General features: G+C 43.1%; 1 protein-coding gene and 1 long non-coding RNA gene across 2 annotated transcripts; both read left to right on the forward strand.

The window, feature by feature from the left end:
* Window positions 1-26,770, forward strand: EHHADH (enoyl-CoA hydratase and 3-hydroxyacyl CoA dehydrogenase). The gene is made up of 7 exons (XM_061354463.1): window positions 1-152; window positions 8,270-8,373; window positions 8,753-8,925; window positions 10,302-10,413; window positions 10,703-10,807; window positions 16,541-16,882; window positions 24,244-26,770. The coding sequence occupies exons 1-7, from the start codon at window positions 79-81 to the stop codon at window positions 25,512-25,514; spliced, it is 2,181 nt and encodes a 726-aa protein (XP_061210447.1). The 5' UTR covers window positions 1-78; the 3' UTR covers window positions 25,515-26,770.
* Window positions 10,816-12,276, forward strand: LOC133212746 (uncharacterized). Its single transcript, XR_009725589.1, has 2 exons — window positions 10,816-11,592; window positions 11,752-12,276. It is a non-coding gene; the product is annotated as an uncharacterized LOC133212746 (long non-coding RNA).
* Window positions 26,771-27,084: the final 314 nt, after the last annotated feature.

The following is a 27,084-nucleotide window of genomic DNA, read 5'->3' on the forward strand; positions in this document are numbered from 1 at the left end:
CCCGGCTGCGGGCGGAGCTCGGCGGGGGCCGGACAAGGTGTTGTGGCCGGGCGGCGGGGACAGGGACGAGCATTTGTCATGGCGCAGTACACGAGGGGTGCTGCCTCCGTGGCCGTCATCCGGCTCCGCAACCCGCCTGTCAACGCGCTGAGGTAACGCCGGGCGCCTGCCATTTCCTGGGGCGGGCGGTCAGGCCTGGCCCTACTGCTCCTCGCCTGGGCAGGGTCTATGGGTATGGAGCGGCCGCAGGCTCGGTCCTGAGGCTGGCCCTCTCGTGGTGAGGTTTGGGGGGGGGAGGTGTTCTCTAACTTCATCTTGTCCTAATGGCCCGCCTCTCCTTGCCGGTGTGAGGGCCCTCCTGGCAGCAGGGCAGGCAACCCTGAAAGCCTCTGCCCAGGGGTTTCAAACACCACTCGAGTACCTATTTCAGAGAGAGCTTAGCTCTCCCTTGGTAAAAACTATGCTGAACTTTTCCGTGACTTCTGCTCTTTGTTATGATTTCTAGTCGGTTTTGGTTGGTGCTTTTTTTTTTCAAGGAGGGTGTCAGGCTCACCAGTCTGTACTTTCTGTCATCTTCCCTGGAAGCTCTTCAAAAGCTCAGTGTATTTCTCGTCTTTAAGCACCAAGATGATGTTTCCAGCAAAAAATCGCACTCAGCAGTGTTAGCAGTTCGGCTGCTTCACTCTGACATTCCTTCAGAGCTTGTAGGGGAAAACCAGCCTTTCCTCACCCGTTTGCTGCTGTTGTAGTCACCTGCCCCACATGCTCCATGTACCTGCTTGACAAGTCCCTGCGCTATCCAAGTGAGCACAGAGGTTAGGACAAAGGGCTTCGTAGGTAGCAGACATGGCTCAGCAAGAGGAGCTGGCACCACAATTAAACCACGGTTAAAGGCTATCAGAAGCGAAGGCAGTTCATCTGCTGTTTAAAAATGATTAAATACTTCTAAATACTGACCTTGGTCAAGAAAGAGCTCAACTGATTTCAAACATGAGTCAGTGATAAGACAAACACCAATCCATAGGACCCTCTGAAATTGTAGTTTTTCATGTGCTTTGAAAAGAACAAACACGATTTTCTTGCTTTACATTATTTCTTGTAATGTGCATTTTAGTTCATCTAGTTCTGAGTAGCACATAGATCCTTTTTAAGCCCCTGTAGTTGAAGAGCTGTTCTGCAACAGTGACCATAGTGTCTATTCAATGTATATCCACTAGCCAAAAAAAAGTCCTCTGCATTTATGCTCGACTTGTAAGCAGAAAGTTTGTTAAAGAGAAGCCAAAATAGACAACAGCATGAATAGGAAATGCAACTTGCTCTTCTATAGCAAGCTACATGGCTCTGCTGTAACTGGCAACGCTTACCCTCTTGTTGCAACACATTTACAAGGGAAATAAGATCATTTTTCATGTGCTGAGATAATTACAATGAGAAAACGAACTTGGAGTGACTTGATGAGATTGACTGAACTGAATCCCAGAACTGCAGGGTGCAAAAAATCCCTTGGACCTCCTGTACCCAGACCAGCCTAAGAAAACTTCCAGGCTGTGCCCACAATAAACTTTCCATCCTTACCAGGAAAAACTGAAATGCAGAGATAAAGAATCATAGAATCACTTAGGTTGGAAAAAAGCTTTAAGATCATCAAGTGCAATTGTTAACAGTAACATATACGTGCTTAAGGAACCTCAACTCTGCCTCTTTTGAGAAATCCTGGAGAGGACACAAAAGTTGCCTTCCGCCTTCAAACAGCAACTGCATGCAGCTGCGCAACAGCCTCTTCAGAACAGACCCCTGCCTCTCCTACCCATTACTCTTCACCTCTCAGTGACCTCACAGCAGGGTTCAGTTCTTTCAAACCAAGGGTAACAGATGGTGTAGTCCTGGTCCTGTCCCCCAACCCCAGGAGCGAGAAGGAAGAGCCTGGGAGACTTCAGAGTCATTAAAAAGGCCGTTTCCATTGAGTGCTGTATCTTCAATCCCCCCCCCTCAAACATACCGTGATGCCCACACTCTTTTATCCACTGACAGTCCCACAGGACAGAGGCCTCAGAGGGACCCAAGTACTTGCTGCACCCAGTAGGCTCATTCCCTTCATATGAGCTCTGTAGCACCATAGAACAACCTAAGGTAGGACTGTGTCATGCTGTGCCATGTGTCCTCGCAGCATCTGCTCTGCTAGCATTGGTGCTTCTGGGGCTGGCAGCAAGCAAATGTGGCTGAACACCAGCAGGTTGGTTTTCAGCCAGTCTAACTCTCAGCATCGGCTCCTTGTGCAATTGCACGAGGAGCATGGCTGGCATGAGGGACTGAATAGGAGTACGTGGGGAAGGATGGGAGCCTGCACAGTGTGTATTTAAAACAGGTAAGCTGCTGTGAAACTATAACATGATACATGCCTGTGGTCTTTGATCATGTCAGGGTAATACCTGTTTTAGAAGGGATCCATAATTATCTCATACTGGCCATCGGGTAGCCTTTAGCCGAGACCTGGGTATAGCTAGGAAAGGTAGAGCACTCTGATCCTTGTGTGTTCCTCCTGCTGCTGCATACTTTATGTACTGGACCGTAGGGGAGCAGATTTGTGATTGCTGTTGGAAATGTCTGACTAGGTAGGTGATAGCCGGCAGTGAAAGCTACAGACAGGAGCCATTTCCTGCAATCCTGAAAATTTAATTTCACAGCAGGCACAGATGCTTTCTAAAATGCTGGTGAGTTTTTGCTGCTGTACTCAAGCCTCACCTGTCTCTCCCCATTCTTTGTGGTGCTGTTTTCCCAGCTCCCAGGCCATCACACTGACCATTAGCACTTTATATCCACCGATGGGTAGGAATTAGCTTTCTCATGTCTGACACCATCCACTACTGTGCAAATACCTCCAGGGCATACGTTCCTGAGGAACATATGCTGACTTGTGAATCTACAGCAAATTCGGCTCCCAGACTGACTCCCCTCCAAGCTAATCTTTCTCTCCACCAGCAGAGGTGGCATGTGCCAAATGTGATTTGTTTGGAAGTGTTTTTTTTTTAACTAGTTTGGAGAAGTTTAGTGTTCAGAGACCAGCATTTATGAGACTGTGGCATAGAGAGATTTAGACATATAAAGAACTGGGAAGTTTTGAGGAACGCATATACAAGACTTGTAGGAGAAAGGACCAGCCACACCTTATCAGCAGAGGCAGGCTGCTGCACTGGAAATGAAGAAGGATGTCAAAGAGGATTTCAACACTTGAGCTGGCAAGTGTGGAAAAGCTCCAGAGCTGAAAAGATGGGGCATGGGATAGGGAGTGTATGTGAGATCATAAAGTATAACAGTGTAACAGTCATGACTGGAAAAGGCTTTCCCTGTCTGCCAGGATTGTCCTTCTGACCCCAGATCAGCATAATGATCAGAACATACAAAGGAGATAAAAGAAGCTGCAACTTCGGATAGGTTGCAGTGATGTGTGATAACCTGTGTTGGACTGGATCAGCATCCCATCAGGATGAGATGCAGAGAGAAAATTCTGGGATGGAGTACGTGTCTGCTTCCTAGAGCAACTATTCTAAAACCCCACAGAAAGGATGCCATTCTGGGTTTGGCCTTAATTTACGTGCATGACTCCATTCAAGCCATGTTAGTTGCTGTGTGACAGCAACTACTACACAGCTGGATCTGACACTGAGGGAAGAGAGAGCAGACCAGGTAAATCCAGCACAGGAGTACTCAATTTCAAGAAGAGAATTATGTGAATACCCAGTAGTTAGTTCAAACAGAAACACTGCAAGAATCTGTCCAACAGACAAGAAGCCTGCAACAAGGGTGAAGAGTGGATTGATGTTTGGGTTTGGATTTTGGAGGGGGTGTTAAAGTTTATTAGAAGCCCAGGCAAACTGTTCAGCCAGTAAGTGATCCAGTAGAAGCCCTCCATGGCTTGATGAGAAAGCTGAGACAAATAAGGAAAAAGTTTGATATTTTTTTTAAGAAGTGGAAAGCTTACTCAGATGAGGAGAACAAGAAAGCCCATAAAACTTGACAGGAGAGATGCAAACTGGAAAATAAGACTAGAAAAATATGAAAACCAGATGAAAACATGGTAAAAAACAGTAGCAAAAATTCTTCAAATAAAAAAATATAACCCAGGACAAGCTTACAGGATGCTGAGCTCAAAACTAGCAATTACAGCTCAGGGAGGGGAGCCTTATCTTTTATAGTTCTGTGATCAGCTCAATGTGCTGGGGTAGCCTGAAAAGCCCACAGAATATTGGCTACAATTGGAAGCAAAGCAGAGGACATCCCTTTTCTGAAATATAAACCATCTTAATTGTGTGTAGTTCTGGATTTTGCACTTGCAGACAGATATAGGGACAAACCAAAAAAGGGACAGCCAAGGGATGGTTCACTGCATGAAGAAAGTGGACTGAAAAAGCTGAGAGTCATCAGTTTGGAGAGGAAAAGGCTGTGGGAGAATAAGGTCAAGGTTTACAAAATCATGAAGAAAGTAAATAAATTAAAGGCGACCAAACCCTGCAGCTGTAGTACTAGGGGACTAGGGGCATTTGATTAAACTAGTAGGAGATTGTTTTAAAACAGATAATACGGAGCTTGCTGCCACAGCAGCCTGTGGAGGCAGGTGGATCAGCAGAATCAGAAAGGGATTAGGCAAATTCACGGACAGCAGGTGTATGGGGGAAGCTGAAAAGAACGTGCATAGGCGTATGCAGCAAAGTTCCCAATGCAGTGACTGTGGATGTTAGGGGAAGTGCAAAAAGAAAGGACCACACCTGCATGTTTTCCATAAACAGCATTTTCTGCTGTTGGATTTGTCTCACTTCTTTAAAGGTGACTAAGTAAAATTTTGGAATTCCTTTAAAATTACTCTTTTTTTCTTTTTTTTATGGAAGTAATTCATCTCAAACATTCACAAGTCCTATCTAAGATCTGAAATTACTCAGGTAAATAATAAAACCTTGTTACAAATTTTGCACATCATCACTTCAATGAGTTTTATGCAAAATAAAAGCATGGTGTGGTCACCTACAGGAACATTTTCTTACTCTGGTGTGCAGATGTTCTTTAGCACCTGAGGTTTGTTTCTAATAACTAACACTGAATCATCTTGGCAGAATCACTTTTCTTGCATCCAGAATGTTATACATGGGGGAGCTGACTAAATAGAATGGGATTAAGCATTGCTTGAAATTCATGGAATGAATTTTAGCATTCTTACTGTTGAATGCAAGACACTGGCACAGTAATGAAATACTTATGCAGATTATGGTGACTTTGTTTCTTAATACTCTAGCTGTTTGAGTTGTGCTACTCCCGAGTATTTTTATAGTTCTACTGTCATACATTTTACTACAACGCTTTCATCAAAAATTACATCTTTTAATACAAGTTACATGTGAGTTAAAAAGCAATGCAGCCTGTATGTTGGATGCACACAGAGGGAAACATACTGCTCCATCTTTGGAGAACAAGAAACTGCAAAAAAATCTGATATATCTTCTTGTTTTGTCCCACAAAAAAAATTCTCACCAGGGAAAAGTTGTATAGAAGGCAAAGAAATATTTCTGCAAGTACAGTCTCAAGTTATTCTCTAGCAAAAATAGTTTTGTTGGGTTAATGCGGGCCATGTAGGTATTGAGCTGTTACTTTGTGGCAGCCTTGATGACTAATTTTTCTTCTGGTAGGAGTGTGCTGTTTAAGTGCTAAGGGCTTGTAATTAATTTTCTACATAAAATCCTGAACCTTTCCTTTTAATGCAGACTAACCTTTCATATAAGCATTTTGCATCCACTGATCATGTGCCTGCAAAAGACACAAATGCTTTGATTATTGCTTCCTGGCTGTTCCTGACAGAATTATGCCATCTTTCTACATAATATTTTCAAATCAGTAATTTAATTTGTTTGGAATCCTGGTACAGATTCCCCCACCCCCACCCCTTTGCACCATGTTTTGTAAAGTGTAATGACATTTCATAATGGTTTTCCCATTAAGCTTCCAGCCTCTAGGTGAACTTGGTATTTCTGGGGCTGGCCCTCCACTGGTGCAAAAATAGACCTCTAAGAGCAGCAAGCACTGGATGCAGCCTGTGGGTCCTCGTCAAATAGCAGCAGTCACTGCACTTGATATTCCAAAGGGAGATAAAATCCAAAATCTTAATACGTATTTTTTTCTCCCACAGAATATGAAACCATATATTAGAATTGGAAAGGTTTTCATATTCTGTTACACAGAACTATATGCACTGGAAGGACCTTTACCAGGTCACCTAACAGTTTTTCTTTGTCATGGCCAAATTAGTCTCATTTTAAGTTTCAGCTTTCAGAACTATTACTAATGCTAGACCTCAGAGTTGTCTTTGATGTCTGGATGAAGCAGTTGATACATAGAATCATAGAATAGTTAGGGTTGGAAAAGACCTTAAAATCATCTAGTTCCAATCTGCCTGCCATGGACGGGGACACCTCACACTAAACCATCTCACCCAAGGCTCTGTCCAACCTGGCCTAGAACACTGCCAGGGATGGAGCATTCACAGCTTCCCTGGGCAACCCATTACAGTGCTTCACCACCTTCACAGTAAAGAACTTCCTCTTTATATCCAATCTAATCTTCCCCTGTTTAATAATAACACCACTTCTCTCAGTCTCTAGCTGTCAGGTCTCAGAGCTCCCACTGATCCTTCTGTGTAGCACGGCCTTAACCAGGCAGCAGCTGATGCTGAATACCTCCCTATAGCCAACAGCCTTGATTAATAGACTTTGCTAACAGCTTCCCTTCATTTTTGATTTTGAAGGGGGAATATGCAGATGTTGTCTGGCAGGATCCAACTCAGCTGGCTTACAGGAAATTTCTCAGGCTCCCTAGATTTTCCTTTTCAGTCTGTGGATTTCCACTTAAATGCTGTGAGCTTTTGCACATACGTATGTGCAAATATGTGGTAACCCACCCTGGACACTCCTAGAAGCATTACACTTAGGTACAGTGATGGTTTTTTTATCTAATTCATGACAAGCTTCCTTTTTAGATTAAATGCCTTCAGACATATTAAAATCATGCACAAACTAAATATATGTCAGGCCTTCCTATCAGTTCATTTTAATTAACACTTCTCCTTCCACTGGGCATCAACAGAACTCTGCTCCCTTTGCATCAGCTACCAACCTTACATGTGAAGCTGGGCTTATGGTTTGCAGAAGATGTAAGAACAGAAGCTGTATTTATAAAGGACTGGCAAGCATCAGTGATATTCCACAGCTTCTAACTCCTTGTGGCTTGGATTTTCTGAATCAGATCTACGTATATAGTATTTATACATACGTGCACACAGAAAAATCTCACAAACTATATATACACTTACATACTTACAAGTGTTTATGATATACACACAATTTGCATTAATATTGCTACTAATAAAGTGTTAGGTCTTAATGCTTCTGGTTTTACCTACCATCTTCCTTATTGTCACTGTCTTCTAAAACAGGCTATACTCTCCATGTCCATCTATTCCACACATGTACATATCAGTTAGTTTCTAAGCTTCAAAAGTGAGGTGAGCATGAAGTCAGGTCAGATTTTTTGAATAGCTGATCTGTAAAAATACTATTTATACTTTTATTGTTCTATTTTGAACTTGTTAATTCTTTGCTGGCCATATTCACTTCTTGTGTCTGTGGAAATGTATTCAGTGAGACAAAAGAAGACATTTTATGTAGTGTTTTAGGCCCAAATTCACTTTGTCAAGATCCCACACAACTAGAAGTCCGGACCTATAAGCAGATCCACAAGGTGAAAGCATTATGATCATCGGCATAGCACCAACTCTGTGTAAGGTGTTTGAAAGATAGCCTTTTATCCCTGGAGCTTCTTTCCCTTTTTAAAAAAGTCTTAGATTGTTAGTGGTTTTGCATTAATTAATTTTAAATTATGCTAAACTGTTTTCCTGAAAATCTAAATGTTTAATTCATAAAGATATTTTCAAAATATCATTTCCCTGTGCTGCTTACTTTTGAAACAGCAATGTCATAGTCAGAAGATGACCCTTCAGGAGGTAAATGACAGGTCAGCAGTCATAGACTTGCTGGATTTTGGCACTTGGCTATAAAGTAAGTGGGGAACTAATGAAAGGATTCACACAGAGAGACTGTGGCAGAAGGCAGGCTATGGGGGAGATATGCTTGGACATACAGCTCATTTTCACTGGAATGGTGTTTATGACAGACCTCTTGGAAGGGTAAGGTACTCAACTGTTACTCACTGAATCTCTGATTTCTTTCAGCTTGACAGTTCTCCAGGCATTAGAGGATGGCCTGAAGAAAGCAGATGCAGATCCTTCAGTGAAAGCTGTTATGATTTGTGGCGAAAATGGGAAATTCAGTGCAGGTAAAACATTCTCCATCAAATACAGCCTGAGAAAAAGAGGAGAAACCCACGGAAGATTCTTTGTCTGAAGATTCTTTGCCTCATAACACTGCTGATAGAAGTCCAGATTTGGCTGGAAATGACCACAGGAAAGTGGGCTTTTTCTATTCTGCTGTGCCACAATTGACATGGGGCACATAACAAGCTGGCTCAAGAAGCTAGGGTTTCTTGAAGGTGGTCCCAAAAGGGGCTGATTCCTGTTAATCACACACCTGCCAACAGCCTTCTTTGCAAGGACTTGATCATCTGCGAGCAACTATGTCTGATTACACAGAGGGCCAGACCGTTCCAGTCACTGCCTTGCACATTAATTCCTCGCAATGTCTCTATTCTAATTTAGGAGCTGACATTCGAGGATTTTCTTCTCCAAAGAGCCGTGGTACTGTCTTGGCCCCCCTTGTATCTCTCATAGAAAGGAGTGAGAAGCCTGTGGTGGCTGCCATCGAAGGCATTGCCTTGGGAGGAGGCCTGGAGATAACACTTGGCTGTCACTATCGGATTGCACATGTGAAGGTAACACACACTGTGAAATAGAGAGGCTGGTGAAGGCATCGGGAGCCATGTACATATGGCTGTGAACAGGGTGGGGCAGCATACCTTTCCTGGGATCATCTGCCTGGAGAAGTGGAGCTTTATAGCAACAGGATATAGTTCTGCATGGTCAGACGTTCTTCACCTACAGCACCCCTTTGACATGCTTTACTATATAACTAACTTCAAGTCATTTCTAAATATAAAACTGATCTGTAACTAATACGGTAAGATGGCAGCATAGAAACTCCAGCAACTGAGTCTTAAGTTGCCCTAGGTCTCAGGAGTTATTGTCTATGTTATGATTTAGATGGCCAGTAAGAACTGGCTCATACAGTGTGACTTTCTCTTACTTATTTATTTAGCCCAGCCGTGTGAATTTTGCATTTCTTTCTGCTGGTGGCCTAGTTTCAATAGGTAATTGGAACAGCAAGCACACGGCATTTACAGTTTGATTCCTCCAGGCTCTAGGCCCTCAAGGAGCACTCTGACCGAAAGACAGTTTTACAAGTCTTTTGAGGAATGAACCATTTTGGGGGGGTTTGTTTTCTTGAATCCCTTCATTCAAGATTCGAGAATGCTGAGCTGCCTTTTAGCAGTTCATGGTATCCCTGTAGAGACTCTTCACTGATAGGGCCAGCCCCTCACTCTTGCAATGTAAATCACTGTTTCTCCGTGACAGTGTAGGTTGCTGTAATAGCATAAAGAGGTAGTCTGCATCACCTTATATGCCATCCAAGGTGGGTACCACAAGTAGTGGTCTTAAAATGACTCCACATCTCTTAGGAGCTCAATGGGAAATATGCAAACTATTATTATTTTTTTTTTAAACAAAGCAACAAAATCTAGATAGATTTTTAAGAGAAGACTCCCCCTTCCTGCTGCCCCAGCTTCTCTGGCATAACCCTACTAACTGTCAAGTGCACCAAGAACCACTTGAAGGAAGATTAGGGAAGGGTTCAGTAACAATTTTCCTTTACTAAACTTCCAAGAATTAGAGAAGGGAGGTATTGTTAAATCAGAGTGCTCACCAGCATTTGGTAATAACTTGAAAGTATTAGTTTACACATGTCAATCAGGGGGATGCTGCTGGCCCCACAGCTGTCCTCCAGTGCCACACTAGCGCACATACATCCCCTGAAAATTGGTGTCTTTCCTGTGCATTTTTACACAGGTTGTTGAAATGGTACACAAATGTCTTCTGTGGCAAAAAGCAAGGATGAAATTTCTATGTAGAAGTTTTGAGGTTTCCTAAAGGAACGATGTGTGAATCAGATTTGCTTGTCTTTCCTCTATTCTGCTCAGTTTGTAGTGAACACTCTTTCTAATCAGATTTGTTGCTGAATTTAACATTTTAGGCACAGTTGGGTTTACCAGAGGTCACCCTTGGGTTACTTCCAGGTGCTGAAGGCACTCAGCGACTTCCCAGACTGATTGGGGTACCAGCTGCTCTGGATATAATCACTACAGGTAAATTACTGTGCCTCAGCCTTGCTCTGTATGTAGGAATATAGCACTGAGTCATACCACCAGCTTGGTCTAAGAAACATGAATTTCTTCTATCTGTGTAGCTGCTTAGATTGAAATTCTGCCAGCTTCCACTAATGATGGGCTAAGGGATGGATGCACATGCTTCTGAGGCATGTAGCTAGTAATGCATTCTATGTACCTGATAAACATGTCTAATATTTGAAGCCAGCTACACATTAATTGCCCATCATGCCCCGCTGTAGTCACCTTATTTCTCTTTTTATCACAGGAAGACATATTCCTGCAACTGAAGCACTGAAACTGGGCTTGGTTGATGAAATTGTGGAAGAAAACACAGTTGAGGCAGCAATTCGCTTGGCAAACAAAGTGATTGGTGAGGAAACAATTGTAGCAATGCCAAGAAATAATTGACAATGTTTCAGGGACAGAGAGACTCAGAACAAAGCTCACCAGTTTGTTCCAATCTATATGCTCCATTCACCGAGTTTTGGCATCCATATAAGATAGAATTAATTGCAGAATTTGTTTTCTTTTGTCAGAAGTGGAAAAATTAGATGCTGGAGAGCTGCAGGAATTCAAATGAGGATACAGAAAATAGATATATATGAAGTCCTCCTGCTTCTTGATTATATATCTAAACTCACATGTCCCTCTGGGTTGCTGCACTCCACTGATTTGCAGTATGAGTTCTTTCCATGTATAGTTTCAATCACAGGTGGTACTGCATGTATTGTGGTTGTACCATCAATAATGGCTGATCAGAAATAACTTTCTCCCTCGAGTGAGGGGACTAGCACATCCTCAGCCCAACTTAAAGAGCCATGATTCCAGAAGGGACTCTGTCCCTAATGCTTAAGCTGCTATGTAAGAAAATGGCCTGTGGAGATGGGAGGGTTACGGAGAAAGGTATCACCCCACCCTTAGAAATTACAAAATCAAATTCACTGGAGTTGACACAAGAAGAGGAGCATTCCTTGTGCAACATGAGGAGCATCACTTTGAGAGGAAACAGGATATTTTTCCACTACTACCCTTCCTTGTACCTTTGGAAACAGACCACTGACTTCCATCAGGATTTCATCTGGAGCTCTGCCACAATGACATGCTTGCATGGTATTTTGGGGCTTCAGTTTTAGTGCAGATTTGATGACATAAGCAGTCCTCTTTTCTCTTTCCTTATATATATTGAGACTATTTAAATATAATTCTTTATAAAGAGATGAGTCATATGCTTCACTATGGCTTCTAGGAAAAACAAAGTTACTTTGGTTCACTGATTTTGAATGAGAACTGTTTCTCCATCTGTTGGGAGAGCAGTGAAATATTGCTGCTCTTCTAGGCAAATGAACCCAACAAACAGTGTTTCCTTTGATGTACCCTCTGGGCTTCTCAATGATGCCCTACATAAGATCTGTACCAGTACTGATGGCAGCAGCAGTATATCATAAAATGAGTAATGGATACATTGCTAGAGCTGCAAACTAACAAGAACTCTGGATTTCAACAAATGCCATGTGAAATTGGGTGAAATTTAGACATTTGTATGCTTATTTCTTCTGTGACATTGTGCAGTGTCTGACAGCTACAAAAGTCAGCTTGACCTTAAAGGACAGCCTCAGGGTTGAATCATCACTATTCCTCAGTGTAACTTTCTTTATGGAACTTATGCCCACTACCACTACTGGCAAATTCCTCTTCTGTAGCTTCATCTTCACTGAGAATTGTCACTACCAAGAAAAGATTCTGAGACTTGCATAAGCATTCAAGGATCCTAGCTGGATGTTCAGCAGGTGACCTGTCCCAGTCTTACTCAATATCAGTGGTAATTTTTATATCTGTTTATTGCTGGTTTGAGTTACTCTAGTTAAAATGAGTAATGTCACTTGAAGGTGTTTCACATCACACTGTATACCAACTCCAACAGGACTTTAAAATGCTTTCAGACTCCTTCCAAAAGCTTTACTGGAATTGGCAGTATGTGCTTTAATAGTGAAAATGCTGGAAAGTCAGCTAGTCTGCCTGGAAAGTTTCTCATTAGACCTTGCAGAAGGCCATGAAAAGTTTTGATTCACAATTTAGCCTCAGGTTACCTGATGATTTGAAAGAATGTTATACCCAAAGTCCGTATGTTCCTTTTGATTCATTCCTAGCTTTGGCCTTTGCCTAAAGTTAATCTCCTGCCATACAAATGCAAACCAGCACTTTTCTTTCTCTACATCAAGCAGAAGAGACTACGGGCTTGCATAGCTGGTCTGGGTTTTGTTCACATTATGCTCTGGCTTGATTGAACATTTTTCAGATAATCTTAGGGTAACCACAGAGTTGCACAAAAAAAAAAAAAAAGCCATCACAGAAGCCCACTGTCTTTGTAGGCATGCAGCATTTTGTTTCCAAGTGTCTCTTACTTTCTTTTTTCAACAGGAGGCTAACAACTGCTGGCAGAGCAGTTTGGCTAAATAACTGGCTTTGTCAACCAATGGAATTTCTATTCCTGGGAAGGCTGTACTGCAAGAGAAGTCTCAGAGAGTCAATTCAGAAATTCTTTTCTCCTAAATCTTTCTCAGCACTGGAGCTGCAGTATCTCATAGCAAGAGAGCCAGCTCAATTGACTGGCCTTACTAAAGCAAGGGTCCTTGATTATTGGTTTGATACGCAGTTGACAGAGCTACCTTTACAGTAGGTATGCTGGGAAAAACATCTTCATCCTTGCATTTTTAGAGGTTGTTCCTAATGAGGAACACCTTCAAAAGGAATTTGTAAACAAACCTGAATAAGAGGTTGTAGGGATACACAAAGACAATTATGAATTCTAATTGAAATTCTTCATTGAAAATCAGTAATTATATATTGCAGATAGGAAGCAAGCACATGTTCCTGACCTTCTTCAGGCCAACTGGCCTCTTCACTTTTTCCACTTCTGAAGGCATTTTTTAGAAGGAATAGACAGGAGCTAAATCCTTGGAGACAAGGAGAATGTTCTTTCATTGGATGTGCTTGGTAATTGCTGCTCTAATTCAAAGCTGCATTACAGAATTTATCCACCTGATGGCATCACAAAATTGAAGAATTGCTGTAATTGCTTATGGTAGGCAGTAGCTTCCAGCTTACACTGGCCACCTTTTCTTTCTGTAGTCTTCCTCAGCTGGAGGAGAAACTGGCTGATGATCTGCAACACAGCACCCTTCTTTGAGGCTCTCTGTTCATATATAATCATGCCTTGCTTTCTGACCACATCTGCTGATTGACCTTTATCATCTTGCTCAGTGTAAAAAAGTATCAATGGCTTGCACCAGAGAGCCAAGGAAAATCAGTTCAATTTAGACTAGCTCAGGCCCCATGAGTATTAAACTGTGCATGGAAAGATGACTGAGTTTCTTACTGTAAGCCACCTAGGAGTAACTGTGGAAGAAGCATGTGTTTCTTCTGAGCCTCATAGAATCCAAAGGAGTAACAGATAGTGCTGTTAGGTAACTGCATGATTTAAATGGAGCCTCATGGAGAAAGGCTTTCAGTTACCATTGCAAGGGGATATGCATAATACAAGACATTTTAATCTCTCTCCAGGGCTCATGATTCTGGCTGCCACCTTCTTTAGCCTGAAGGTGTAGCAAAGTGCCCCTTTGACACAACCAGAGCTTGTGAAAGGTCTGACAAACTGGACTGTTCTCTTCAGGCCTGAGACCACTCTGAGCCTGAGGAGCAGGGGTCCAGTCTCAGCTTTGTTTCTGAAATTAACAAGCAGCTCACTGCACCAAGACCACCATTAGGCTAACCCTGTCTCTTGCATGGGAAGTCCTAGAATACCCCGAAGGTTTACAACTCTGGGATAATGGGAGGGGGTGGTTTATTGCTTTAAATAGTATAGTATTTGATAGCTTACATGTTGCTTTCACTGATAGAAATGTTACAGACTTGATCTGCCCTTTGTGACATCTGGACTACAAGCCCTAGTAAAACAAAGCAGGTGTCTGTGCTAGCTCCTGTGCATGGATGATGCTTTTCCCTGCAGCACAGATGTTTGATACTGTTCACATTCCTGCTGCTTTGATTTCAGCAATCAAGCTGCGCATGTCCCACACTGATCTCTTCTTCCCAGATTTGGATAGAGATAATTTTTTTCCTATTCATAAATGTCCTTGACTCTTGATTGTCTTGATTGCAGAAGCATAGACACTGCATGGAGATGCTGCAGAAATACTTGGCAAAACCTTATTTGGCTTGCAACTAATAAGGGTTGCATTACAGGACCTGGAGGAGTGCTACTTTTCTTCATGAGGAATTGTCTCATGTCTCCCATCACTATTTGTGCTTACAAGCAGTATTTACTATCAGAAGACAAAGCTTAAAGGCTCCCAGTAGTATTCCTTTTTTACTGGTCCTTTCCATATCAGAGATGTCCTATGAAGGCCCTTGATCTGTCCAGGCTTAAGTGGCCTTCCAGTCATGAGATCTGCTTTCTAGGATAAACTCAAGGTTTCCTTGTGATGAAATGAAACCCACTATTTATGTCCTAAAGAAAGGACTGTGGATAAAGAGCATTTCTGGGTTAAAAACATGAATTCAGGGGAGAAACAAAGAATTCCAAAATGAAGGGACGTTATCCTGACTAAATCCTGCAACAGTAGCGGATACAAATTATATTCACTGTCAATGTGAAAGCATTTTTATGAACTCTGATTAAAAGGGAAGCTACTTACACAGCGAGGGTTCATATTTATGTTCTCTAAAAGGCATGATTAAAAAGCCTGAGCTCTGAAGACCATTATTTCAGGAAATCAGTGTCTCAGCTCATTTAGGAAACTCATATTTCTGTTTCTGTCAAACATAACTCAGTTTTGGAGGAAGACCTAGGGTCAGGACATGTTCTTTGAGTAACTATGATTGCAGTGCTGACATTATTCCAGTTTTTCGGCATCCTCTGTATGATTTCCTGCTCCCAAATCTTTTGCTGATATACTGGAACTTTCCTAATTCAGACAATAGGAAGAAAAAGGAGCTGGATGCAATATGCCACCTTTGAAGGAAGTGTGCTCCTGTTGCAGAGCTCCTCTAAGAAGCTAGGGCAATGAGGCTGTACAGGAGAGAGCTTCTCAGCATAAGGTTCTCACTGGGGGGGTCCATCCAGCACTCTGCTTTGATGGCAGTCCTGGGTGTTTCTGGGAGCAGCACTGCAGCAGTCAGTGCAGTAACACTGCTACACAGTTCACAGTTCAGATGTGGCTGTGATGACAAAATTGTCTCTATGAAAATGTTGGGATATTAAGGGGATACATCCTGAATTTCTGCTCTTGTTCCTCCATGGTCTTTACTGAGGCAAACTGCCATTACGAGCATAGTTACAGCCTGAGCATAGACTGATCAGAGATCTTGTAGCAGGCATCAAGGTTTGCACTTCTGAAGAAGATGGAGAACACTTTGGCCTCTGAAATGTAACTAACTTCCCTCAATTAAAATCCTTTCTAGGTATCACCATAGCAACCTCTGTCTGTAATGAGACTCACATATTTATGTGGCTGCTTGATTCACCCCTTGCTGACACAGAGGCATGAACTCTCCCTTATTATTCATTTACTCCCCAGCTCACACTAGGTGAGCTCTTGGTTAGTCCCAAAGTGAACAGAAAGACTCCTGAAGTCAGTGTCTATTTCCCAGTCTCTTATAAATGCCTGGGTCAGGACACTGGCTGGAATGGATCTGGCTAGCAAAGTCCATTTGGCACAAAGTACTAACCAATACTGCAGGAAAACTTTAGTTCTGAAGCTAATAGAGCAATATGAATGTAGCAGCTGGGACTGCGCAGTAAGAGATCTGGAGTAGAGGCATTCTGTATAGCTGAGAAAAAGGAGAGAATTACTTGTTTGAAACTGAAATCTTGCTTTTTTTGAAGTCTGAGAAAGGACTTGAAAAATTGCAATTGTCACAGCAAACAGAAGGCTAAAGAGGAATGACAAACACTTTAGTTCTAGACCCATATCACTGTGCCGTGCAGGCCCCATTGCAGTGGGCTGATGAGTAAGAGGCAAACTGTCTATGTAGAAACACCTAAACATCCGTAGTTTTCCAGATCTGGATGTTTTGGTCCGTAACTCAATTTTTCTACCCCCAGGCCAGCCACTGGGACCCCGCAGGCTCAGCCTGAAGCCAGTTCCAAAACTGCCCAACATGGAAGCATTTCTTCGTGAAGCTCTTCTGAAGGTGAAAAAACGGGCCCATGGGTGTCTGGCTCCAGAGCTGTGCTTCCAGGCAGTCAGAGCTGCCACAGAACAGCCTTTTGCAGATGGAGTCCGGAAGGAGCGAGAGCTGTTTAACATCCTGCTGACCTCAGGCCAGGCACAAGCACTGCAGTATGCTTTCTTTGCTGAAAGATCAACACAGAAGTGGACAACACCCAGTGGAGCTTCGTGGAAAAGTGCTTCCCCTCAGCCCATCCACAAAGCAGCTGTGATAGGTAAGGGAATGGGAAAGCTGAGTAGCCGCTAACTGAAGAGTTGAAGGGAAGTGGGATGAATATAATTGGGCTTTACTTGTGGCAGAAGCCTGAAGTGGGATTCTCTAGTGATCATTTGCCCAAGTCCCCATTACAGGCAAAGATGCTCCACAGGTACAAAGTTGGAACTTGTTACTGCACTGGTAAGCTCAGAAATTCAGATAGAAAGTAACATCCCACTAGACTGTTATCTGATGCCAGTTCTTTCTTTCAGCTTCTTCTGTGGACCATAAGCAGTCTGTTCCCTTTAAAATACTGCTATGTCTAGTCCCAGCTTTGTTCCACATTATAAGCAGGTTTGCACAAAATTCTCCTCCTCCTGGCCTAGGTCTGTACTGCAAGTGCATGCACAGAGTCTCTCTCAGGGATGTATTAACACAAAAACGTTTTGACAGCTGTATTTTAAGAAGATTTCATCTCACTGGGATCCACTCCTGCCATTTTGTAGCCCAGCAAGATAATGCCTTCATTAATTTTTTATAAGAGCAATTTAAATAAAACCTTTGATGCACTGCTGAGATTAAAAAAATAGTATCTTTCAGCTCTGCCTGTTGATAGTAGCACTCAAAAAATCGTTAGACAAGTAATGGAGCATTTGGAAAACATCCATTCTGGTTTAGAGAAAGCTCACCAGATAACACAGCTCTTTCCTGGGTGCTTCCCAGGTCTCTCTTGCCCTTCAATATGAACTCTAATTTGAGCTTTGACAGTTCATTTCAAACCACAAAAACCTTTTTTTTTTTTCTCCTTTTTAAAAGTTCCCATCTCTTCATTAGCTGCCATATTGTATTTTTAATCAAAATGGTGTTTAAACATTGGTCCACCATTCTTGTGAGGCTCTTACAGCATTTAGGTAAAGAGTCATGAATTATTGCCTAGTTTATCATATGGCTTGAAGAGCATAGCACTTCAGACACATGCAATCCCAGACATGTCAGTCCTACAACATGTGCTTTGGCAGGAAGGGCTTGTGGTGGGGTTTTGTAGGAATGCTGAGGTGACCATAATGGGGATTCTCTGGTACATCCTGATAAACCATGCCAGAAAATACATTTGCAGAGTCAGAGTGACCGTTTAGCCAAAACGGCTGTTTAGGTCCTATCTGCTTATGTTGGTGGTGTAACTAAGCTAGAGGGAATTCTGTGGAGAAATGCAGACAAGTTTCTGAATTCTGGTCTGAAATTGTACCAAACTCTACCCCCAATTTCAGTGTTTTTGTAGGTGGTTACCAACAATGCTCAATTTAACACATACTTTTTGCAGAATAAATAAACTAAGTGCTTTGATACTTTTGCTGCAGAGTATGATCTGTCACACTGTGAGCATTTTCAGGACTCTGAACTTGCCCTATTTTTTCAGCTCTACATAAAACACACATAGCCAAAGTGGGAACAATATTCCAGGAATAATTATGCTAAGACCAGGTACTAAGATGTTTCTTCCTTTTTTCTACTTAGTATGCTAAAGGTAACAGCCAACTTTCATATAAGCAATGTACAACACATCCTGTTAATTAACTACTGACAGGAAGGAGCTGCACACCAGGGATGGGGAGCCAGTGGCAATAACACCTCCAAGGGGGAGAGAACCATAGAACCTTTGAAGCTGAATGTCCTGTTGTGCAACCTCTCATCTCAAATAGGACCACCTAGAGCCAGTTGCCCAGGACCATGTCTAAACAGCTTTTGAATATCTCCAAGGATGCAACCTCTATGGGCAGACTGTGCCGGTGCTCAGTCGCCCCACATTAAAAAAAAGATGTTCAGATAGAACCTCACATGTTTCAGTTCATGCCCATTGCCTGTCACTAGGGGCCACTGAAAAGAGTCTGGCTCTTTACACCTTCCCCTCAGGTATTTGTATACATTGGTGAGATCCCTCAACCTTTCCCTAGGCTGGTGTCACAGTTCTTCAGCCTTTCCTCATGAGACACTCTTCAATCCCTTAATCATCTTAGTGACCCTTTACTGAACTAACTCCAAAAGCTCCAAATCACTCTTGTACTGGGAGCCCAGAACTGGGTTCAGTACTCAAGTACAGTCTTGCCAGTGCTAAGAGGAGGACAAGGATCATATCCCTCAGCCTGCCAGTAAGGCTTCTCCTAAACCAGCCTAGTATAAAAGACCATTGGTCTTTTTTGTCACAGGAATGTATTGCTGCTTATAGTCAACTTGGTGTACCCCAGGATCCCCAGATCCTTTTGTGCAGAGCTGCTTTTCAGAGAGTCAGCCCATACCATGCACTGGTGCATAGGAAAACTACTTCCTTCCAAAGTCAAGGGCTTTGCATTTCCCCTTGCTGAACTTCATGAAGTTCCTATCAACCCATTTCTCCCTCTGGATGGCAGCACAACCCACTGCCATATCAATTATTTACAATAGCTGAGCAAGATCAAGTAGGGCAGATCCAGAGATCATGGCCAGTATCTAGTAGAAGCATAGATGATCAAGCAAAACTCACATGATGGTACAGGTCCGAGGGAAAGTTGAGAAGCTAGTGTGCAAGCTGAGGTCTGGCTCAACAGTACCCGTAGCCTCCACACCCACAGAGAAACACCAGAGCTCTTCCAGGATCACTTAAGAAAGGAGGAAAGGTCTGGGTCTGAGCTTAAATAGATCTCTGATGCCCATGGGCCATGCTTCACCTGGGTGAAGGCTCCAGGTGTAGCTGGTCAGAGTCATTAAAGTTTATCATTGCACTGAGGGCCTTGACACTTACCAAGAATCCTAGTGCCCTTTCTGAATCACTGCTTATAGTTATAGCTGGCTTTGTTTATGCTATACTATTTATGCTATGTTCATGTTATACTTTATTTGATAGGTGACATCTCCTATTTTCGAGGTTATTGCTCACCTCCTTTTAACTCTGAATCCCACACCATATTAAATGTCACTGCTTTGTGTCACTCTTTTCTGCCACCTGTGCTTTTTCCCCTCCCCCTGAAAAGTTTTCTTCCTGTTTTGCCTTTTAATGTCATTGAAATTGCAAGTCTGTTGGTGACAGATGTAGAACATGCCAGCACAATTGGATTTTGTCTTTCGGGATGCTGTAACAAAAAGCCATTCTCCAGCCAGTACCATTCTGTATAGTATCTCATGATTTTACATTCTGGATCTTAAATACATTCTTGAAGCATCAAAAATCAAAATCTTAGGGACGGTTTTTGAGAGACTAACACCTTTTAAAACAGTGCTGCTCATCTGTGCAGGTACTGAGCCTACCTATGTGATCCAGGGCCTCTGTATTTTCACTGCAGAGAGGGGGAGTCAGAGAAAGATGTTGCATAAATTTTGTCTAGTCAAAAATCACACAGACCCCATTTTCCAATAGACAGTGCTGTGCTGTTTCACTACTTAAGACCATATTGCATTATGTTGCTGCTTCCATCTTTTTTCACTGCATTATGGGAAGCAACTGCAAAAGTCACACTGACTTCCTCCTCCTTCGGTACATTTTCCATATGCCTAGGGGACCTAGAGTATGGAAGCAGTGCCATGAATTCCAGGGAGCCTTGCTTTGTGGCTCTTCCGTCTTTCTAATATCAGCAAGAACTTGTTGGAGGGAGCTGGCCCATGGCTTGCCAACCGTGTCTTAATGTAGATTCAGCATCAAGGATGATCTATTATTTCTGTGGGCATACTTGATACACAGCATTGATGATGAACTGGCAACCATCCCTGTGCATTCCCAGTAGCTGCCTTTGTCTGCAGTTTGCTTGCTGAAAGACTGCTAAGTGGGTAACACCCAGTTATATGGTTTCCCTCCTGCTCTTAGCCTAGCTGTCTTTGAATGTCTTCAGCCACCTGCAATATCACCTACTTCACTTGCTGCTTCTTGTTCTGAACTCTTGGCTCTCAACTCTTTCCACCTTCTCTGGTTCTTTCTCATGCAGAAGCAGAGTTCTTCTCTGTTCCTTCTCCTGTCCCATAGCTCCCTGCTTGCCATGAGTATCACATTATTTCTGCTTGAAATTAATACCCTAAAACAGAAAGAAGCACTTTGCAGCAGCAGCCTGCAGCAGTCCACCACTGCCAACTGCTCGTTGTTTTTATCAGGAAAACTGGAACAGTCTTTGCATATTTTTACCAATCTATGAAGTATTATTTCCACTGCCTGGCATTGTGAAGTCCAAATATTCATTATAGTTCGGAATATGTTTTTCTCTAGTGTGTGACTGTATGTGAGTTGCTTTGTACATATTTGCAGATCTTTTGGTTTGAAATTTGTCTTTCCAGTCCTTCAATTAATTTTGCATGATTTTTTGTACTCTGAGTACCTCATGTGACAGATCAATAATTAACAGTTATTATTCACTCAGCTTGTCTAGCAAGTGGATTTGTCATCTCCAGATTTGGCCTGAAATTACATGGGTTCAACTGTGGTTTTATTTATGTGTCAAAGCTACATTTCACAACAAAAGACCAAACGCAGGATGGCTAGACACTGTTTTTTCCTGAAGTGGATTTCAGTCTTTCTTTGAAAGATGTGCCTTGCGCATGGAAGAGGGCACAGCTCTGAAAACTGTTCCCTGCATGAAAGATAATAATATAGGGGTGTTTTTTTATGGTTTGGGAGAAGAGAGAGAGCTACTGAGGAAGAAAATGGAACATATAGTAGCAGTTCTGCAGTAGTTCCTGTGTGATCTGAGCTGTGCGTGAGACGTTTCCCTTTCTTTTTCTTCTGTAGCCTTCTACACATTAAGTCCCAGAGATTCCCCACCATTTTTTTCTGCTCTAATATATTCTTCCCCCAGATCACTTGACTTTAAAAAATTGAAAAGGGGAGTCCTCTGGAATGCTTCTTTCCCTGCTGCATATCCAAATCACTCCTTAGCTTTATAGCCCAGTTTTAGAAAATATTTCCAGGGGAGTCATGCTGTGCAGGCTCTAATGTAACAAAACCCTTGGAGCTTTCATTACTCTCTCTGCCAGCTTCATTAAACGTCATTTCATACATGCCACTGAAGAGTTATGTTGTAAGTTGAGAGACAGCATTTCTAGGTCAGAAACAAGCTTGGCAAGCTCATATCTTATCTATAAGCCTATTCCTGTGGCCTTGAAAGTGAAGTACTACAAGCATATATGCCTGTCTACCATTGGATGACTAAAACCCAGGTGGGAGTACTCATACTACATACAGATGAAACCAAACAGGGGAATTAGTTAACACCACTGCAGAACTTAGGCTGGAGAACTTCTGCCTATGGAAGAGGTTTGGATTTAGGAAGAAGCAGAGTGTTCATATTGTGAGAGAACTGCTGAGATTTCAGTCATGAAACTGACACAGAGAGGAACAGGAGGCCGATAATGATAAGGCCGAGGATGTGTGTATTATCTGTTTACAAGAGCTTGGAAAGCCTAGGGGGAAAGCCTAGGGAGAAACCCGAGGTCTCCACTCTGGAAAGGAAAAGACTTCAAGAGGGAGCCCTGTCAAACACTTTATCTTGCTATTTAAAGAGAGCCTTAAAGAGGTGACTGGGCTTGGTGTGTGTACACGAGGTGGTGACTTACCCTCCTGCGCTGTCTGAGAAGAAAGCAGCTCATGTAGCTCACCAAAGATGGGGAGTAAAGCTCTCTCATGAGCTGTACCTACCATGTCTAAGGCTCTGAGTACTGAGCACAATGAGAGGAGCTGACTGTGTTTGGGTTTTTCAGGTCAGCAAACCATGGACACTGAAATATGAAGGACTGATTTGTGTTACTCTTGTTTTATTTTCAAATCAGTTTTTAGTAGTAATTGATTATGAAGTAACAAATCTAATTTCCTAGCAAGGAACTTCAGCATTTGCTTGGCAGTGTAATTGTTTATAAGCAGGATGCCAGATATTGATGTCTTATTGTGGCTAAGCAGGGAATGTTTTAATGGCTTGTGTGAACACAAGCTGAGGGTGGACAGAACTAAACCAAGGGTGTGTGACTTGCAGGAAAACCCACCTTGTTTGAACTTGGTTGTTGGAACTTGTTTAAATGATGACATAATTTCAGCTCATCTTTACAAAGCTGCTTAGACAAATTTTTTAATCCCTTTGTTTCTGTTTATTTGTTTAGCTGACTTCATTTGTAAACCTGGGATTAAAAAATAATCATTTTTATGGAATTATAACAAACCTCTTTGGTTTGTTATAATTTGGTTGTTGCTTTATTTAGGATATTCATAATCCTCCCATTCAGATGTTTTGCACTTTTAAAACTAGTAAAATTGTGCTGGCTTCATCTCACTAGTTTGTATTAACTTAGTCCAAAAAGCCTCCATCATTGGAGAGCATGAGAAATAGTGTGGGTCATGTATCACAGGAAAGTGTAAGCGTGCAGCTTCATTTAATGTAACAGAGGGCAGAGCTGGTGAAAGGGCCCAGAAGGAGTGAAGGGATCAAGCCACTAAGCTCCACACTGGTATTCCTGGGGTATGAGCTGGTAGCGTGCATTTATGGATCTTGGAGAAAAAAAGTACATCTTGAATAGAGGCTCAGTTACAGGAATTCTGGGCAAGCACTTGAACTGTGTGATTGGACAAGGTAGTCTGTGTCTTTGAGAATCTTCAAAGTTGGGAATGGCCTGTGTTGGAGGACTTGTCCTCCTAGTGCCAGTGGGCCCAGTGGGGGCCCCAGTGGGCAGAGATGCCTGATAATACAGTGCAAACAGTAAGCAAAAGGCTACTGATGTTCCAGAGAGATTAAAAAGGAGATAGGAGATAGAAGATTTTGAAATCTGGATTAAGAACACTGTGTTACTTCCATCCCATTTGACCTGGCAAGGAGAAACATAAACAATACTAGAGACAAAGTTTAGTGCAGATCACTGTGGCAGGGCCTTTACAGAAATAGCAGATGAATTTTCTTTGCTTCAAAGATCACATAGTGAAGTGCAGAGGGAGAAGAGGAGAGAAGCAAAGAGGAAGCTTGGAAGGAGGAGGGAGAAACAATTGTCTAAGCTTTGCTGATATCAAATGCTCTGTATGGGGTGTATTTGCTTACACTAATTTTCTGTGAGTACCTATAAGGGACCATCTCCCAGGAACTCAGAGGCACTGGTAACCTCAGGGTTGTGAAACTGCCTGCTAGAAGTTGGTAAAAGGGCAGAAGCTGAAACTCAGGTCTCCTGTCTTTGATCCCTAGGTTCTTACTCTTAAGTAATGCTGGTTTCTCTAGGTGTAAAACCTTGACAGAAGAAGACATGTATTACATGTTCTGCATACACTGGAATGTGTCCATAGTCTTCCACATAGGCTTCCACATTTTATCCTGGAGATAGACAGGAAATACCACTGTCAATTGTAACATTTTCTAGTCGTAGTCTCTGATTCTGTCTCATTTTTATCCTTAGGGCTGGGAACAATGGGCCGAGGCATTGTGACCTGTCTTGTTAAAGCAAACATCCCTGTGGTAGCACTTGAGCAGGACCTGAAGTATCTGAACATGGGAAGAAAAGCTGTGATGCTCCTTTTGGACCGTGAGGCTATGAAAATGGAGCAGGGTGCCAAACCCCTGGATTTCCATAACCCTGCACGTCTCCAGTTCACTGTGGACTTTGATGCGCTGCGTGATGTAGATCTAGTCATTGAGGCTGTGTTTGAGAATATGGCACTAAAGAAGGAAATATTCCACAAGCTGTCCAGAATCTGCAAGCCAGGGGCCTTTCTGTGTACAAACACATCAGCCCTGAACATTGATGAGATAGCTTCTGCCACAAGCCGCCCACAGCAGGTCATTGGCACACACTTCTTCTCCCCTGCTCATGTGATGAGGCTATTAGAAATAGTATATGGCCATCACACATCCTCCACCACCATTGCCACTGCTATGCAGCTAGCCAAAGCACTGAAAAAAGTTGGTGTGGTGGTAGGGAATTGTTTTGGATTTGTTGGGAATCGAATGATGTTTCCATATGTACAACAGGCAGTTTTCCTTTTAGAGGAAGGAGGCAGCCCAGAAGCAGTAGATCAGGTTCTTGAAGATTTTGGGTTTAAGATAGGACCTTTCCGAATGTCTGATCTTGCTGGGCTGGATGTGGGCTGGAGATCTCGAAAGGACCAGGGCCTCACTGGGGCCTCACTGCCTCCAGGAACTCCTGCCCGCCAGCGGCATGGCCATCGCTACAGCCCACTGCCTGATCTGCTGTGTGAGAATGGCAGGTTTGGCCAGAAAACTGGAAAAGGCTGGTATCAGTATGAAAAGGCTGGGGGCAGGATAGCCAAGCCAGATCCATGGCTTCACAACTTTCTGTCCCAGTACAGAGACACCCATCACATCAAGACCCACTTTATAGACCAGGAAGAAATCCTGGAGCGCTGTTTGTTTGCCCTCATCAATGAGGGGTTTAACATTCTGGCTGAGGGAATAGCATCATACCCAGAACACCTGGATGTAATTTATATCAATGGCTATGGGTGGCCAAAGCACAGGGGAGGCCCTATGTTCTATGCTTCCACCGTTGGGCTCCCTCGCGTTCTGGCTAAGCTGCAGAAATACTCCAAGGCCCACCCTGATGTTCCTGAACTACAGCCCAGTGCCTTTCTAAAAAAGCTGGTAGATATGGGGAACCCTCCTCTCAAAGAGTGGATGTCCTACCTCAGCCGCCAGAGCAACAAGCTGTGATTTCACTGATGCTTGCTATACACATTCAATGGAGGCCGATCTCATGAAACAGATGCTGTAATTGCACTGTCTTTTCCAATCAAAATCAAAGTGCTATATGCTTGTAAACAATGTCACTGGCCTTCCTGGGCCTTTGCAGAGAATAGTTTTGGCCAGTGATTGCTTTCAGTTCCCCTCTTGCTCTAGGTAACCACTGCCATCACCCACACTTCCTTCTCAGCACCAGCCTCACCCACATTTGCACATCGCTTTGTAAATGCCCCTCTTATTTTGTTCTGCCTTCAGGCCTTCACAGCTGTACATCTCTTCTAGTCTGTCTTTGCGGAAGTGAGGGGGCAGCATCCACAGCCTACAAAGCAAATAACTGTGGGAGGTAAGAGAGAGGTGATCACAGTTCACCCAAGATCAGCTGATCTACCGGATCCTGTCTTAAATCTACTTCCCAGTTTGTTCAGGTCTTTCCTGTGCAGCCCACCACCACTGGATTCCCTGGCTCTCTCCCAAAGGGCCAGCTGGAGGCTGTTGCCTTCCTGCTGCAGGGAGAGAGATGGCACAAGGGGTGCAGCATGAAGAGATGAAGTTAAATGAATTGGAGAGAACATGTTTGGGCAGAGAGGAAGGGGCAGGGATGGTACTGTCCCTCTTCCTTGCTGCAGGGGAGATCCTAATAAATGACACAGAAACCACAAACACATTGACCTGACTAACCTGCCCTGTGGTGCTGGCTCACAACTGGCCTTCTGCATCCAGACTCCGTCCTCCATCTTCATTATCCCCACCTGTCTTTGTCCAAGCAGAAACATCTTCTGGCATCTCTTTAGGTGTGGCTATGTTAGATCACTCTCCCCATCTTGCCTGCCTACAGTTACCAGGTCTTGGGGATCAGCATGCTCTAGTTGACCAGACTGAGACATGGCCTGGTACTTACCAGGTTTCTGCAAGAGCAGACGACACACTGAGAAGTGCATGGCTCAAGAGCTGTGCAGGCAGAAACGTTGCTGCAGGCAGGCAGGGAGGTGGCAAGTCTCAATCAGAGAGCAGAGCAGGGTGAGAGTGTGCCAGACTCAACTCCAGGCTTGATACTTTGGGACAAAGCCTCCCATTTCTGATGTCTAGTGAATGTATCTTCCACAGATAGGTTGTGTGGGGAATAGGTTGGTGTGGATTCTCTTCTCGGGGACATTGGATGTCTAACTTTTTATTTTAATAAAACTGCTTTAAATATCTAATGACAAGTTATAAGGTATTATATGGGATAGCTGTTCTGTTTTCTCCATCGCTTCTCTACATGGTAGAATTAGATATTTTTCCCATTTGTGGAGGAGTTTGCATCTGAAAAGGCTGCATGCTTTTTTTTTTTCCTAAATAGGTATTATTTTACCCTTTATCTGCCCCTGTCCTTCAGTGGGTGAGGGTACGAAACTGAGGGCAGGAAACCTCTCAGAAGTCACAAGCCAACCTGAGTGCCTTTTTTCAGGGAGGATTTTCCTCCAGAACCAGAGAAAGTGGTAACTCCAGGCTCAGCAAAGACCTGTGGTTTCCTTGTGTGCCACAGCCGAGAGCAACCCAG

This window comes from Neopsephotus bourkii, unplaced genomic scaffold (assembly GCF_033783945.1).
Source record: "Neopsephotus bourkii isolate Nb327-2 ecotype Australia unplaced genomic scaffold, CSIRO-AGI_Nbou_v1 NB_739, whole genome shotgun sequence".
Taxonomy (NCBI): Eukaryota; Metazoa; Chordata; class Aves; order Psittaciformes; family Psittacidae; genus Neopsephotus; species Neopsephotus bourkii.